General features: G+C 36.8%; 1 protein-coding gene across 5 annotated transcripts in view; it reads right to left on the bottom strand.

Moving 5' to 3' along the window:
* KCNK2 (potassium two pore domain channel subfamily K member 2) overlaps positions 1-18971 on the bottom strand; it is a 107615-nt gene that overhangs the window by 69384 nt on the left and 19260 nt on the right. For all 5 annotated transcript variants that reach the window (XM_019635425.1, XM_019635423.1, XM_019635424.1 and 2 more), the window contains one exon: positions 15345-15462. In XM_019635425.1, coding sequence (XP_019490970.1) covers positions 15345-15462 — 118 coding nt within the window. The remainder of the gene's footprint in view (positions 1-15344; positions 15463-18971) is intronic.

Here is an 18971-nt window from a genome sequence, read left to right on the forward strand (position 1 = left end):
GGGGCTGCAGCCTACGCCGCCGCCGGTGACTCACGGCAGCCCAGCTCCAGGTTGAGTTGTTGTTCAGCATCTTAGCTGTGGAGGGCAGTGTCACTGGCCCTCATATGTGGGATCCGAACGGGGGCCCTCTGGCATCCCAAGCCAGCTCTTAAACCAACGCGCCACTCGGCCAGCCCCACCCTTACTTCTTAATTTCTTACACACTCTCATTTGACCTTGAAGTGAAGTACAAGCACCAAAAAAGGCAATTATGAGGAGGCTTGATCTTGCCCTCCAGGTAGACACAACACATTTTTCCTCTATCTGTAATTTCTTCACAGCTATCTAGCCGACCTCAGATTAAGTCTTTTACCTTAAATTTAGTCTCATCCTGGAACACTGGATTTTAACAAGAAGTCAACAGACTACTCCTCAAGGTAGCTCAGAACAATACCTAGGAAAACACTATTTCCTTGTTTCCATAACAATTTGGCGCCTATAGATAGAGAATGTGGGAGGATTTTGTACTCAGCAGAAGGGAGTAGGCTGAAATGTACTCATTGGTAGCTAACTATATATATTTATGCTATCCCACTACCACTAAGCCTGCCCACATCGAATTAAGTAGAAAGAACTTTTGTGGCCCCCACCCCCACTTTGTGAGCACAGATTAGAAACACAAATCCAAAGTGAGAACATTAATGTAGAAAACTGGAAAAGAAATATCTTTTAGACTCCTAACTCCCACTCACACGCAGCCTATCTTCCTGGTCTATTTTCCCCTAAAGCTATAGAATTAACACATAACATGCTATAGAATTTACTTTTCTATTAAGGCTCTCACTAAATTTTTGTCTCTCTATTTGATGTACTCCAACCATCTAGAAACTACTCAACAGTCAATAAACATTGGCCAAGTAAATGAATGAATGATCAGGGAAAGCATGTCTCTGAAATGGTATACTAAAGGACCCAGGTTACATTCGGAAACCACCCAGGAGAGAATAAAACACCGTCTCTATCATTTAGAGCCGAAAATCACACACACACACACACACACACACACACACACACACACACACACACACGGATTCACTGGAATCTAAAGGCAAAATTAAGTAAAGAAAAAGAGATGGGTGTGATAATATAATATTGAAAGGAAGCTAAATATGCAATTGCAAAATTAAAATATGCATTTAAGATAATCAAGGAGAATTAAAATAGCAGAAAATGCAATCAACGCTGCAACTTACAGAATACAAAAGATTTCCCAGAATTACAGAAAAAAAAATACAGGTAGAAAGAATTTTAAGAGGGAAATGATATATAAAGAAAACTGAGGGCCGGCCGAGTGACCTGTTGGTTAAGAGTTGGCTTGGGACACCAGCTCTGAGCAGCAGGGCCCTGGTTTGGATCCCACACGAGGGCCAGTGATGCTGCACCCTCTAGTTAAGATGGTGAACAGCTGCTCGACCTGGAGCTGGGCTGCCGTGAGTCGCCAGTGATGGTATAGGCTGCAGTGGGGCTGGCTGGCAGCGGGCATGAGCTTTTGTGAGCTGCCGTGAGCGGCCGTCCAATGGCTGGCAAGCGACTACCTCACCTGGGAAGAGCCCAATGATAATACCAACAGGGGCCAGTGAAACAAAGTCCTTCACAACTAGACTGAAGAACAAAAGGACAGCAACTTGTCTGTTCCCATCCCCCAATTCCCCAATAAAATCTTTTTAAAAAAGGAAAAAAACCCCTGAGAACAGAAAAACAACCATAAAAATTGTCAGTGGCCTTGAAAGTGGAAAAGCAAAATCACTAGAATAAAATAATCAAAACTACAATTGAATAAAGGTTTTTCTAAAATAAATAATAATAATAATAATAATAATAATAATAAAAAGTGAAACCAGTGAAAAATTAAAATCTCTAATTTTATTTTATTATTATTTTTCATATATAAATTTTATTGGGGAACAGCTATGGTCATTGGTTATACATTGCTTTCATACTACAATGGTGTAATTGACACTTTTAAGGAGGGCGGAGCTCACAGTGGCCCAGGCGGGGATCAAACCAGCAACTTTGGTGTTATCAGCACCACACTCCAGCCAACTGAGCTAACGGGTCACCCCAGAAAGTCTCTAATTTTAAAAAGGGCATTTAAGGAAAACGGATTACCACAAAAAGAAGAAAAATCAGGCCAGTATCAAACTCCTCTACACAATAGCAAATGACAAAAAACAATAGAGAAATCTCTACGGTTGTGATGGGGAAAAAAGTTGTGATCCAATAATTTTTTATACCTGACCAAATTAAATTATCTTTCACCAAAGATAAAGCAAAAGAAATCCATTTGCAAATATGCAAATATTTATTCCACTTATGTGCCTTCATGGAAAAAAAAATTGTGTAAGGATGCTATAAGTTAACTGTGAGGTAAATCCTCGTATTGCTAAGGTACTTGTATGGCATTCTGCATTCTTTTTCTCACAGTTTAAGTGTCACATTTTGGATCTTACATTGAATGATTCAGCAATTTAGATGACTAGATCATCTTGCCTAGAGAATAAGTGAACAAAACTTTTTTCCCCCCTTTACAACACAGCATGGAATCACGAGTAGCCATCCTAAATGACTAGCATATTAGGTAATGACTTTTTGTCTTTGAAGTTCATTTCAAAGGTCTGAGTCATTGTTTTATTTTTACTTTTTAATTTGAAAGACTAACAAGAATTCAATGACAGCTAAATTATGCCAACAATCTCCAATTTATAACATAAGGATCACAGGTATTAGCATGTTAAGTATCTCTTTCTTAGAGAGACATAAGAAAATTACTGTAAGGAAACATGGTCATATCTAGTTATTTTCCTTTTTTATACATTTCTGCATTTTTTCCTTTTTCTATTAATCACATATTACCATATACTAAAAAAAGGCGCCAATCTATATATGCAATTTCATGAATAAAATAGAGTCACAATCATGATTTTTTTAAAAAAAACAAGCATAGGAGAAGGACTGTTAAAAAGTGGTACTGGATAAAGGAAAATAAATATGTTTATTTATTATATATGTTATGTAACATTTAAAGATCCAAGGCAGCACTGTTTGTAGTGACAGAGAACTCATGATTATCAAAAGGGATAAAGATATGACATGTTCTTACATTGGAACGCTATGCAGCTGCTGAAACAATGAAGTAAATCTACAGGAAGTGACAGGAAAAAAATCTCAAGACACATTATTATGTGGAGATAGCAAGATACAAGCTGCAGGAGGCTTACTGTTCACTGTATATTTTCTATGCCGCTTATTTGTTTCTCATTTGTTTGTTTAATTACATAGATGTACTCCTTATTAAATTTTTAAGTAAAAAGCATACAGCATTTGATTTTAAGTAAGCATATTATTAATTCCTTACTACTTGCATGCCCAGTGTCACTATATGAAAGAATAGGATTTATTTTCTATATTGACATTGGCAAAACATCTTTCTAGAGTTGCCTTGATTTACATCTTTCCCCAAGTTTCCATGGATTTTGAAAGGCAATTAGCACTGCACATCTTCAGACTTTCAGGAAACATTTATAAAATCTAACCAGAAACCACTGTAGAAAGACAAAGAATTTATTAAATGTGATTTACAATCAGGACTACACATATGCTAATTTTTTTTCTTGCTATCATTATCCATATTAAGAGTGTCATTACGGTAACAACCTCCTTTATTAACAGTCCGCAGTTTCTACCCCCTAATTTATCCCCAAAAGAATATACTGACTCCTTTTTCTGGCACTTAAGTTTAATTTTCTTGAAATTTTTTTCCGAAGTCTGAAATTTTGAAGCCTAGCCTGTCATGGATGGCAATTGATGATAGTACCTTAGTGTTTGAAAATATAACATTTCTCATGTTTACCGAGAACAACTGAATCTTCAGGAGTTTGAGAGAACTGAAAATACTTGACACTATATTCATAGGAGCTCAGTGATAGGATAAGATTTTTTAAAAAAACAAAACAAAACATAGTTTCACCTGGTTACCTGAGCTCTATCCTCAGCTCTCTAAGCAATTATTTAGTCGGCTAGCATCTACATGAGTATATTGTTCTATGTTTCTGATATGCTATTTTCTCTTAATTTTTGAAGCACCACAAAAATTACATTTTTCATCACTCTGAAAAGTAGAAGTATTCAAGCCAATGGTTTTAGACCCCTTTGAGGTTTATGGACCCCTTTGAGAATCTGATGCACACAGTGGACTCTTCTCTACAGAAAACACGAGGACAATCCCTTGAAGTTTATCTACATACCTTCCAGTGGGTTACAGAAATTAAGTCACAAAGCTTATTTCAATCTTTATTGAACAATGAAGAGAAATGGAGAAAACAGCATATTTATTAAAAAATGATCATTATGTGCATCGTATTAATAGTTAATTAAACATTATTAAATATGTTATCCTTTGAGTTTTCATAAAATCCTGTGAAGTCACAAGCATCTTTTGTATTATTCACCTATTAGGAAGTTATTTAGACTATTCATATGGAAGCAACAACTCAGAAAAGTAGTTCAGTGATGTAGTCAAAACCACACAATGAATAAAAGTTAGAATCAAGACTCCAATCCAGGATTTCTACTTACAAATTGTATTATTTTTCCTTGTTTTATACTCTTTCCTTTAGTCCATGGTTGCAAAACATTTCTTTTAAAGGACCAGACAGTGAATATTTTCAGCTTTGCAGGCCATATGGTCTCTGCTGTAACCATTCAACTCGGCCATTATAGCACGAAGGCAGCCAAAGACACTAAAATAAAAAGGTGTGGCTGTGCTCTTGTAATTACATACATAACAGGTGGCAGGCTGAATTGTGCCCACAGGCCATAGTTTTGCCTCTACATTGAAACGAAACTCATTCTTTCAATTTATTTTCCTAAATGGTGTGACTGTTTTCATCATCATGATTTTGACCTTATTAAGTGATCTTTACTAAAACACTCTAAATGCTAATGGCATCCCTAAATAATATCACCAATAACAGCAAGATCTCTGCGGAAAAGCTAAGATTATAGTTTTACAAATTCATTTTTATTTATATTTTCACATAGTTTCACTAATGAAACCACTCTCTAGGAATGCAGTTCTAGAACACAATCTCCTTCAATAATACAACAGGAGACAATATTACATGTGAAAAGTTAAACATCCTGTTGCAGTGATAGAGTAAGGAGACAATGTTTGGAACAGCAAACTAAAATTTTTTTTCTTATACGATTTAATTAGTTTGAATATAATATAACCTTAAAGGAAGGTATTCGATTAGTATATTTGCTTACAGCAGTTATGAGGCAGTCACCAAATATCTTGGTTCTTCTGAGCACACGGTAAGATTACATTTCCCAACCTATGCTCTTAAAGTTGGTTTGGCCAATGTCATGTGAGTGAAACAATATGTGCACTTTTATGAAGCTTGATTAGTGAGTGTGACATTTCCCAGGCTCTCCTCCCAAAGTGACTATGGAAGGACATGGAGAAAGAGAATGCCATCAGGAGTTCTTAGCCAGAAAAATGGGCAGGGCCCTTCTGTGGGTCTACACTGGACATACAGGGTGAACAAACAATAGAATTCTATCTTGTAAAGCCACCCAGATGTGGGGATGGTTTGCTGCAGAAAATAACTTAGCATATCCTAACTAATATAGAGGCATCATTTTTATTCATGTAGAAAACAGATTTATACAAATATGAATTTCTATTATGCTCGGTAATCTAATAGTAACACCTCAAGGTTATGTTATATATTTTGATTATCACATTTTGGACTACCTGTAGAGCATTAAAACAGCCAATTGACTCATTTCATTAAAATAAATACAAATTAACGAGATGGAGAATACAGTCAAATCTGACACTTAGCATTGTGAGATTAACTGAGTTGAACAAATTTTAATAAATTATGTGAAGGCAAACATTACATGCACCATAGAATGAAAATGAATGAATGACAGCTTTAAGGAAGAATGCATTTTCTTTCTTTGTTAACATTAGTAATATATCCAAATGTGCAAAAGATAACATTGGTTTATATTTTAATAATAAAATAATAAAAATTATCCTAATATGAAAAGTAGTTTACTCTAACTCAGCATACCGTCATTCAGTGCACAAACTATTCTCACATACATAATCCTATTTAACCTTCACAAAAACTCTGATCTTGAGAAACATTAGCCCCATTTGACAAATGAGAAAATTAAGGATAACGGAAGAACTGTGATTTGCTCAAGAAGACAACCCTCAAGGGCCGGCCGAGTGAAGCGTTGGTTAAGAGCTGGCTTGGGACGCCAGAGGGCCCTGGTTTGGATCCCACTTGAAAAAAAAAAAAGAAGACAACCCTCACTCACAGCAAAGACAAAAATCTAAACTTAAATTTTCTCAAATGAAATCTGACATTCCTTCAACTGCATCACTCCTTTACAAACATCGGGAGAAATATTTTTATTCTAAGCTGTACTATGTAATTAGTTTGAATAACGCTAAGTGTCTCCATGAATACGTATAGTGCATTATGTAGTTCTAGTATAATTTATTAGGAGGTCATGTCTACATCTATTTTTTTATGCATCAAATAAAGTTACAACTTAGTTTCTGTTAAGTGACCTACAGATATCACTGACATTAACCCATTTAAACATGCATTCTTTGAACAGAAGCTACTTAGGCAGATTATGACTTATTTATACCCCTTCTTTTTTCTTCTCTTGACACTTGCCTTTGGTAATTTCACACTTTGTTGGCATCTTCAATAAAGGAAATGTAAGCTTAGAGAGAGGCGAGGTCTAACACATCAACTCAATTGCTCACATGTTTCTTGTTTTCGTTTCAAAAATAAAGTTGGGAGGGGAAGAAGTTTAAGATTAGTAATAATGTGCATTTTTCTGATGACCTGTGACTTTCAACTGTTCATATTATCAATAGCTCCCCGCACAGTATGTCAGACCCAAGGGCGGGCGGCGTGGAACTCCTTTCCATTTAGAATTAGTCATATCTGCATTGCACTTTATGCACACAAACCACAATGCTTCCACATGTCCCTCATTTGGCACAGGTACTTCTTTTGTAAACATCATGTCATATGTACAGTACCACACAAAGAACAATGCCAACTTTCCAAGAGTAAGATTGCACACGTCTAAAAAAAAAAAATTCAAAAGAAAACAGGATTGGGAAGAAAACAAGTATGTGGCATAATGACTAGCTGAAAGTAGACAGGCCCACACAAACGTTACCACATTCCTTCCATTCACATGAAATGCTTGAGACAGTTACAAAAAGTAGTTTTCTGATAATCATCTCCCGTAGTTTGAATCAGACTCAGAGCCATACCTGCATATCTGGTGGTCAGTCAGATGCTCTATAAAATCTATAATCTATGAAGAACAGTGCTGCATTTCAGTGGTTAGGAAGGACAAAAAGATAAGGAAAAAAAATAGATTCTGTATTTATTTAGGGCATGAATTAATGACAATTCTTTGCTTCCAGTTTTTGGATAATTTCTTGATCACCACATCTGACAGTGACTGCTTTCCAGGCGATTAACAATAGGTTACTGCAAACTTTTCAAAAGTATGCAGAAACATATTAAAGTGTATTTCGTTTCAGAATATAAGCAATTCCTGACTTGAACACACTCAAGATATGAATGATGACTATGCTGATACCCAATGTCCAGCCCCGCTCCTCTCACTGGGAGTTCTAGTTTCTGTTAGATCTATACTATCTTGCTCTGTGTTCTCCTATTACAAAAAAAAAAAAAAAAGCTTTTTTACTCCTGGAAAGATTATATCTCCAATGCTCCCAAAACCCCTTCCAACCAGCACAAGATTCTGATTATTAGGTGCTCTGAATTGAACCTCTTTGTGACTGATGTAACACACATACATAATGAGAAGAGAAGATGACTAATCTATTTCATTATTGCTTGGAAGTCTACCACACTATTTATGAAATAATTCAGCTTTATTGCCTATCAAATATAATTTCGCACTCTGCAAACTTAACCACCATCCATCAGGCATTTTCTCTGAGAAACGCATTTTACCTTAGAAAATCAATAATCCTACGTGAAGATTTTGAATGACAGGAACACAGGTTAATATCCTGAGATAGGTTGTATTCTCATTAATTGAAGTGGATGGGAAAAGAAACAAAGAATCAAAGATGCAAAATAATTTCTTTTTTTTTTTTTAAAGATTTTTTTTTTATTGGGGAATTGGGGGACGGGAACAGATAAGTTGCTGTCCTTTTGTTCTTCAGTCTAGTTGTGGAGGATGTTGCTTCACTGGCCCAAGTTGGCACCATCATTGCGCTCTTCCCGGGCGAGGCAGATCAGTCGCCGGCTTCTGGACGGCCGCTCACGGCGGCTGCTGGCCGCTCACGCTGGCTGCTGGCTACTCACTGCAGCAGGGGCTGCAGCCTTCGCTGTTGTTCAGCATCTTAGCTGTAGAGGGCAGTGTCACTGGCCCTCACATGTGGGATCCGAACCAGGGCCCTCTGGTGTCCCAAGCCAGCTCCTAACCAACACACCACTCGGCCATCCTGCAAAATAATTTCTTAATTCCAACTTCTGTATTTCAAAGGCATAACACCAGAATTACATATTTTAGGAAAATAAGTATGCACTTTAACATACTGGCATAAAGGAAAATTCAACAAGATTGTAGTGTCAGAGCTGGAAGTCACCTTGCAAGATTCTTAACCTTTTAAGCTGCCTGAGAAAAAACAAACTTTCCTTAAAATGGATTTCCAGAATCCTATATGCAGTCAGTCCTCTGAGAACAGCCAACAGATGGGTGAAATGCCACAGAATTATGGGTGTTACTAAATTAATAGGATAACACCCAACCACCAAAGCTGCAATAACATAACCCCCCCTAGGAAAATGCTTACTGTCAAATTCTACATCACTGCTTCAAGTCTATTCATTTCCAAGTTCAGATAGTGGCTTCATGAGATCACAAAATTGAACAGAAAAATACTCTTACAATTTCCCCTCACTCTTGAAGTTATAGCTTTGTACCGCATTCAACAGAAACGTCGTAGCCTCCCTGCTGAAGGCGTGCAGAAGGTTTTACAATTTTCAGTATACCTTCCACGTTTCCAAAACGAACCTCTTGTAAAAAGAAGAAAAATCTGGAACCATTTGTTAAACTTACTCCAAACCTTTAATTATTTGTCCTGGGTTTTTTTGTGTTTCAGTTTTTCTAATTAATTAACCATTATGCTAAACAGATGAAATATGGGTTTGCAGTAAATCAGTGACCATTGTCATAACAGCTTTAGCAATTCAATCTAGGTAAAAGCAAATTAAGAGTCCTGGCAGCCGGTTCAAAATACAGACAAACTAAACATAGAAATTCAATCTCTATACTCAAGTGGTAGAAAACAAGAGCCCTTTGTAGCTAAGAGAACTGCTACTCCGAGGAAATGCTTTCCATAAGACTTAACATGATGCTTTGGGACCTTAAAGCTGCTGTAGACCAAAGTGTTGCCCTTGTTATCTGCATCTGACACTCAGCGATGGTGATGATTGAGTGATGAGCTTGAGCAAATCTCAGCCCTGGCATTCCAATTTTATTATATTTAATGCCTTCAGATAATAAAATCACCTTGCATTTCATTCTAATCTTTAAATTGATCTCCAAAGGGAATAGAGTTGTCCATTACATCATTTTGTTAACAATCTTTCCTAGACTGTAAGTGATTTCTTCTTAACTTTAGAATAACATAAAATTTAAAACACTAACCTGCCTATGGCAGTCTTCTCAGAGATAACTATATCTCCATCAGTAAACTTTCTTTTTTGAGTCATATCCCTGTCCATGTACCACCTTCCTCACTGCCACCTCCTTAGCTGAAGTCCTCTCTCAGGTGGATGAATGGAATGACCTGCTCACTGGTCTTCCTGCCTTCTCCCTTTTTTCCTCCTAATGGCAGCCTGAGTCACATCACACCTCTCGCCTCCCTTCTCCTTCAATCTTTCAGTGGCTTCCCACTGAATTTAGAGCATTACCCTGACCTACTGGGTCCCACACGCGCTGGCTCTTGTTAATCTTGCGAACCTTGTTTCTTCCTCCAGGCTCTGCCACGCGGATCCACCCTCTTCCTTGAACACGCCAAACTCTGTCCCGCTCAGGATCTTGGCCATTGCTCTGCCCTCCCTGAGTTCGCCTTTGCACTCTCCTTTACCCAGCTGCTTTCTTTTCCTCCTTCAGTTTCCGCTGAAATGTCGCCTGCGCAGAGATCTTCCATCAGTCTCCTTTAGAAGACCTCCCACGCCCTACTCCGGCTCCACCATCCACTATCACTGCACATGAACTTCCTGTGGAGCATTCATTGCCATCGGTAATGGCCTTGTGTTTTTTGTTAATATGCTGACTGACTGTTGGTCTCTTCAACCCCAGTGTGAACTCCTCGACCCAAATGTGAGCTCCAGGAGGGGAGCCTGCCCACCTGTATTTCTAGTCTGTCTGAAGTCAAGAATAAACAAATAAAAATTGAGTGGAGGGGTGGGAGGGAACTACTAAAATGATGACACTTCCTAATATAACACATACAAAATCTTGACTTTTTTTTTTAACTCCTTTCTCTTCACAGGATCAACTAGCACGCTCTATGAATTGCAAGCCTGCTGTCTAAATATACATGTCAATATTCAACATTTTGACTCCTCTCTCTTTATTGTATTAATCATCAAGCCCTGTTGATTCTTGCATTTAATTATTTCAATATTTTGTCTTACTCTCAACAGCAACGCTAATCATCCCAGTCAATACTCTCATCCCCCTTCCTTGGGTCACTGAAATGGCCTCTTAACTGCCCTCTCACCTGTCAGCCTCCATGTGCCCTCTTCCTGACAGATGCATCTTCTAATGTCACTTTTAACCTGTCACTTCACTTTCAAAAAAAAAAAAAATCCATGCTCTGTCTTGTAGTAGGTCCAAACTTCGGAAAAATCAAATTATATACAATTGTATTTTTTTGCATCCGAATCAGTCAATACTATTTCCCACCATTCCTTTAAACAGTTTACTTTTAAATAAAAGTAAATAATAATAATAATAATAATAATAATAATAATAATAATCCCTTTTCCATCCTCAAAATAAATCAAGTTCATTCCTGTCTTTGTATTTTTGCTTAGCCATTTCACAGACTTGGAGACTTTTTTCCCCTTCATCAATCGAAACCGAAACATTTTCTCCAAAGCCTAGTTCACATTCAACTTCTCAAATTAAGCCTTTCCTCCTGGTTCCAGCCCACATGTTCTTTCCTTTTCCTCAATTTTTATAGCATATAAACCCGTTCTTCCATATAACATTTGATTATACAAGACTTATTTCTGTGACTCTTCGGTTGTTTCATGTGCGTAAATTCTATCTTTCAAATTGGACTGCAAGCATGGACCATGTCCGTTCCACGCCCAGCAGTGGCAGAAGTAGCACTGATCCGACAAGCGCTACTTGCACCCATTTACTAATTTACATGATCCTGAGGGTGAATCCCTTCAATGACAATCAACAGTTCTAGGTAACTTGCAACTCCAAACAGAACATACTGTCTCTGGCCCCCGATCTTTCCCACATGAACTCCCGATGCTTCAAATGTTCCCACTGCACCTTTACTTACCTGGAAAATTCGTAATTCTCTTTCCAGTTGCAACGAGGACAAGACTTACAAAAGAAAGGGAGGTATTCCTTGCCGCTGCCTTACCCACCCACAAACGTCAGGATCTATGTGAAGTATCACTCCTATTCAGTCCCATTAAATGCTCTTAAATGTACCCGACACACTCTAGAGTAAATGACCATTGGCCCATTGGCCTCCTGACTGGTTTATGTGCAACTTAGGCTAAAGCAATTTATCTTTTATCTTTATAGAAGCAGAGTGATGGTGTTTTATTATTTGTTGAAACAATAAATGAACATACAAAAAGTTAATAATGAAATCTGTTGAAAGAGCTAAGAATTTAGTGTAATAGGCATCAATGTAATGTGCTGTAATTTCCAATAAGCCACAGTTCATGCTATTTACAATGCCTAGTTGTTTTTAATGCCAAAAACAATTATTAAGCATGCACTATGTGTCAGGCATTAGGGATACAGAAAAGACTCAGATACATAAAAATCTCTTAACCTCACAGAACTTGCATCTTACTCAGCAAGAGAGGCAACAGAATATGGTTTTGCTCTGATTGGGTTGGAAACCACAGAAGAATTCTAAGCAGAAGGTTTCTTTCTGCAAAGATGCTGACATTGAGATAATGCTGACTTGGACCAAAACGGTGGGTGTTTGAATGGTGAGCAGTAGTTAAATTATGGATCTCCTTTAAAAGCAGAGCCAACAGGATTGACTGATGGGCTGAAAGTGAGAGAAAGGGAATAGTCAAGAATGGATTTTAGTCTGTACAACTGTGAAATGGAATTTGTGAAGGGTTTGCAAGGTTATGATTTTGGAAAGAGTGTATAGATATATGAGGAGATTCTCTAAAATTAGGCCTTACATTTTTTTTTTAAGATTTTTATTGGGGAATTGGGGGGATGGGAACAGTGCTGGGGAATTGGGGGAGGAGAACAGACAAGTTGCTGTCCTTTTGTTCTTCAGTCTAGTTGTGGAGGACGTTGCTTCACTGGCCCAAGTTGGCACCGTCATTGCACTCTTCCCAGGCGAGGCACATCAGTCGCCGCCTTCTGGATGGCTGCTCACGGCGGCTGCTGGCCGCTCACGCTGGCTGCTGGCTACACACGGTAGCCCAGGGCAACTCACTGCCACAGGGGCTGCAGCCTATGCCGTCACCAGTGACTCACGGCAGCCCAGCTCCAGGCTGAGCTGTTGTTCAGCATGTTAGCTGTAGAGGGCAGTGTCACTGGCCCTCATATGTGGGATCCAAACCGGGGCCCTCTGGCATCCCAAGCCAGTTCTTAACCATCGCGCCACTCGGCCGGCCCAGGCCTTACATTTTAATATTCCATTTTGTATAATTGAACTTCCCTTGGGCATATTTCCAATGAATAGGAAGGGTCACTTTGACTTCTTAGGCACATTGATAACATTGAATAGAAAACTTCTGGACAACTGCAGCCAATGCCACTCCATAAAGCAGTGCTTGTACCAGGCACCTTATAAAAGCCATCGCCATTTATTCTCCAAAATGGTCTCAAGCTCTATTTTTAAATGACTAACACAAGGTAGTTAGGGATAGAGGTTACAATTTCTGTGATTGCTAAAAATCACTTCAAAGTTCATACAATTATTATCATTAGTAGTATTAATAATGATCCTTTGAATTTTATTGAATAATGATTTAGATGTCGAATGGACACTTACGAAAGAGGCCAAAAAGTTTACCCTGCCCTAGACCATAATCTAGTCCAAGGTCAGAGGAGGTGGCCTTGACGTAGGCGTAAAAGACCATGGAATAAATTTGGGTGACCTAGAATGACTTGATCCACCTAAGACGAAAGCCTGAGATAGAACAGTAGGCGATCTGGGCTGTCAGGCAGCTACCTAAACAACCTAAATAATCAGCTACTGTGCTTAATGGCTGTAATTTGGGGTAAAGCTGGTAATAACGGTTTATTTATTTTTTTCATGTGTTGAAGTATATGTCTGCAAAACTTACTGAATTTGGGATTCAAAAAATGAGACTGTTTATAAACACACGGTGCAGCAGTAAGTCTGCGTAATGACCCCGTCTCTTGCGGAATCATTTAGTGGTGGCCATGATGAGTTTTAACTTGGCCTTTGGAGTTTTCATTGGGCAGAAACAAACCATTTTCACTCCGTCTGTTAGCTGTTTTTCCTCCCAGACTCTAAGTAGTTTACACAATAAACAGTCATTTCCATAGTAGAATGACCAAGATGTCTACGCTCCAGAGTTAGCCTGTTATTATGGTTAGAAATTAAGGTTGCATTCTTCCAGATTTTCACAGCCACACAACTTTTGACCTAGCTAATGGAAATGAAAGAGTAAACATCGTTACTTGACTTGACCTCTTCACAAAGGCAAAAAATCAACATGCTAAGGTATTTATTTCATTGGCAAGTGACCCAGCACACGGAGGCACTACGGTGGCTTCACACAATGACAGGACATGACAAATTCTTCCCAAAGGAAAAAAAAAAACACCAAAAACCAGAGGTCTTCCATAAATTATCCATGTTCTCTGATTTAGGACTTCGATATAAAGCACAGATTCAAAACACCTTACACACCTCACAATTTGTCAGTGACGTCAAAGAATGAAATTAAAACTAAAAATCTTCATTCCCACCCCATCAGAGATCAGGCCCATGAGAGGAAATCTCATCACACCGCAAGCATGGGTGGAAGGGAAGAATTTCCTTTGGCTCATATATTTTCTTCCACTTAAAATTCCTTCATAACTGTGATGAGTGAGTTTCCTTCCCTATCTTTAAAATTATGCTGCGAACACACCTCTTTCCACGAACTAAGGCAGTTGTGGCCCCTCGCAGTCCCTACAGCATGGCAAGCATGGCTGTCACTGTGGGGTCTGCATTTATGTCCTCTGGATATAGAAATAGCCAAGGATGGGCACCTAATGACTAACAGAAAAGAAGTCATCCACATGTGTCCATTCTGCTGCCTAGAAGGTGCTGAGTGTGTGACCGCCAAGCCTGAAAAAGGGCCGGTGTTCCACCATGCGACTTTTTTTTTAACCTTATAACAAACAACCTGATGAAAAGGCAAAGCAGCAAAGGTTTAAAGTTTAATTCTTTTTGTGGTACCCCTATTTCGGTGTGAAGTTTGTATATGTTTGTGCTATTGGAAGGGAAATAAGGTATAAAAGAAAAGCCCTGAGTTAATTATAATAGACACGTACTTAAGAACAAGAACACTTTGTTGAAATATATAGTAAAATTTACAAATGGAAAATGGTGACATCAAGTCATGGGAAAAAAAAATCAATATTGTACTCAAACCCTTTCTTTCTATGCCAAAGAATCAAAGTGCAGGAAATGTTACAATGCCTTGCCCCCCACCCCAAAATTGCCATCTCAAGCCATTTTGATGTCCCTATCCATTAGTCAAATGACTCAACTGCACTGCTCTCGAATTTCATGTGCATTTTAAACTTAACTCAGCATTCTGAAACGATAACTAATTCATTTGCATCGTTCCTTTGTTCTAACCTTTAAGCCCTCTTTTCCAAATCAATTTACTAAAATTCAGTTTTCTACCTTAGGTAGACCATTTTGACCAACTGTTAAAAAAAAATTTTTTTTTTCAAACAAATGAATTTTAGCTCACAAACTGTCCCAAAATTAAAAAAGAAAATACGTTGTCTCCTACCTATGGTTGTAATAACAGTGCCAGCAAAGAAGAAGGAACTTCCCAAGTCCCAGTGACTGATTTGATTGGAGGTGTTTCCTAACGGTATAATCCCTGCATTTATTGCTGCCACTATTTGCTGTAAGTTAGAAAAAAAAAAAATGATCAGTACACATGAATCACATGGAGATGTCAAACAGCATATATTCTACCCCAAATGACTAATTAGAGAATCAAGTCTAAGAGAATCAATTGCTTTTTCATTTAAAGTATACAATATAGATTAAAACTTTATACTAAAAAAATTAATAAGTTGAATTATATTTGATAGAAAGTGAATGGATCTGCATGGAGCTTATCATATTATACCAATATGCATTCATATCATCATCCATTAATATATTGGGTTGTTGGAAAAGTCATGATGTATTTTTTCTATGTTTTTCGTTGCAAAAATGTGTCATGACTTTTCCGACAGCCCAATATTTAGTGACTTATTTGAATTAACAACTAAGTATAGCAATTATTTTTAGTAAGCACCACAGAGTTAGAGCATCAGATGGTAAACTACGATTTAAATAATATATAATAGCGTCATCAAAAACAGAAGTATAATATTTCCAAAGTGCTAATCATTTCGGATGTTAAACATGCAGCCAAATGTGGGTTGTGTGTACTGCATAGAGTACATATCGGTAAGACCCAACCAAACAGGCTAAAATGAGAAGGAAAAGGCAACAGCAATTCACTATCAAACTTAAATCAGTCCATTTATATCTAGAGTCTTAAAATTTTTACAGATTTTTATAAATTCTATGACCATGAGTATCACTCAAGACCCATAAATGACAGTCAACAATATTCACACAGGGACATTAGGGTCTGGATGCTACCTTGAGTATTACTGAGAGAGAGAAAGATCACATTAAAATCCCTTCTTCAATCATCAGATGTTCGGGAGGGGAGGGGCAGATCCAGAAGCATAAAACATAGAAGCTGTTAGGAGAAAATGTAGAGTAAAAGAGAGACATACAGATTGTAGGAAAAGATGTTTCTGTTGGAAATATAATTTTAGAAACCTTCATCACTTAATGTCCAGATTTCAAAATTGGAAGGAACTTCATCTGACAGGCAAGGAAATTAAAGACCAAGAGAGGTAAAGTTACTCGTTTAAGGATATATAGTTTACCCATGAGTGGACAAAACCTACGCTGTGGAAATGGAGGCACTACCCAAGAAAGCTGCTGTCAGATGGGAAAGGGCAGGTAAATCAGGGCTGAAATGCAGAATAAAATCTCATGCATCTGATCTGTGATAATCTACACATTAAAACCTCAACAGTTGTGTGTAAAGTTCATTCAACTGTAATGCTTTTATTTACTTTAATGATATATGTTCATTATAAAAAAAAAGGAAAATACAAAAATGCATAAAGAGGATAATAAAATTATTCGTAATTCCAGAATCCAGGGATAACTACTGTAAATGTATTAAGATATCTACTGGCATCTTGCTATACTTTTTAAATAGTTACATTTATGAAATATATGAAATGCATTCTCTGTTCTTACTTATTATTCTGTATGCAGTTTTTCCTGTCGTTACCATATTTACTTAATCATTACCCAATATGTAGACATATATGCTATTCTAAAATGTCTTATCATAAAAAGCGGTGCTGTGAACATATTTGTGTCTAAATATTTTTTCATTTCTGAATATTTCCTCAGGAGAGATGGCTAGAAATAAATTTGCCACATTAAAGATTATGAATATTTTAAAGCACTTGATTGAGGTACAGGAGCAAACAGCTATCCAAGAAGGTTACTAAAATTTATAATTGTCCCCCCAACAATTTATGAATACATAGCAATACTACTATTATCTCTAATATTAATTTTTTATCTTTACTGAACTGATAACAATTGTTTACATTTATATATCTTTTATTGTGAATTAAGCTGAATACTAATATTTTTTATCATATATTAGGTTGTCAGAAAAGTCATGACACATTTTTGCAATGAAAAACACAGAAAAAGATACATCATGACTTTCCCGACAACCCAATAGTAAATGCACACAAATATACATATATGCAGAGCACACAATGAAGTTAGTTTTGAGATAATTGATTCCCTTTAACTCTCTGTTGTAACTTTAGTATCATATAAGGCAGGTTTCCTGATTAGGCTTTTTTTAAAATTGATTTTTTTGCAGTTACTAACCCATTATTCTTGTATAAACTTTAGAATCATTTAGTTAAATTTTATCAAAATTTTCATTTCTACAAGTTTAACATGTTTCCATTGTTTGGATATATATATATGAAATCTATAGATTAAGGAGAATGAACACTATTGTAAAATGAAATTTCCCATCAAAGGACAGAGTATGAATCTTGATTTATTGAGTCCCCTTTAATATCCTGAAATAGAGTATTTTTATGTAGTTCAGATAGGTTTGTAAGGTTATTCTTAGATATTTATTTTCCACTTTAAATTATCACTGTTATTGCTATTATATACACAAATACATATTGCCCATTCTTTGTACCACCTACTCTCAAATATTTTATTTCAAAACCACTTTACAATCTCAAAACTTATTAAAAATATTAAGGAGCTTTTGTATATGTAAGTTATAACTATTAAATTTATATATTTGAATTTCTAATTTTTGAAATGCTTTGATTAGTTCATGTAAAAATAACAATAAGCTTGTTATACGTTAACATAAGTTACCTAATTTTACAAAAAATAATTATTTGTTCCAAAACAGCCATGTATTTAGTGAGAAAAGAGGCACTGTTTTATAATTTTATAAACCTCTTAAATGTCTGGCTTAATAGAAAACAGTCAGATTCTAATACAGTAATACCTTAGTTTGCGACCATAATTCATTCTGGAAACAAACTACTCGTATTGCAAGACATCACTCATTTACCAAGTTAAAATGTATTAGAAATGTTTGCTCATCTTGTGGAACACTCGCAAATCAAGTTACTCGCAAACTAAGGTTTTACTGTATATGCTTCTGCATTCAATATGTTGGGAGAGCACATCACATAGCCTCTAGAAAACACTCCTGTACACTCAGGAGACAATGAGAGTAAAAAAAGCAAAAACATCTTAGTGTTATTAAGAAAACAGCTTTGACCTCATCAAACCTCTGAGAGGGTCGTGGGACCACATCCTGAGAAGCACTGAACTCATACTATTTCTTTTATTTTGCTTGACTTTGTTTTCTACCTGGAAAACCAAAGCATGCAAGCCTATAGTTTACAAATAATGACATGTTATCTCTGCATCTTGCAAAAGCTATGTTTTATTATTTTTCATCTGTCATTACATTGGCCAGTATTTCCAAAGCAATGTGACATAAAAACAGTGAGAGCAGACTTCTTTGTTTTCTGTCACATAAAATCCTCAGCGGCTTCAGTGTTTTATCATTAAATGTATTGACTTTGGCATGAAAATGGTATTTAATTAAATAATTATGAGCAAAAGAAAATTAAAAAAAAGGAAGATAAACACAACTTAAAAATCTAAAATTCTCTTTGGAAATATCTTATGATAGAAATAAACACACAAAGTGTGTGCACACACACACATTGTAAGCACACATTTGGTGATCGCTAGCTTTGTA

Source organism: Hipposideros armiger, unplaced genomic scaffold (assembly GCF_001890085.2).
Source record: "Hipposideros armiger isolate ML-2016 unplaced genomic scaffold, ASM189008v1 scaffold_22, whole genome shotgun sequence".
Taxonomy (NCBI): domain Eukaryota; kingdom Metazoa; phylum Chordata; class Mammalia; order Chiroptera; family Hipposideridae; genus Hipposideros; species Hipposideros armiger.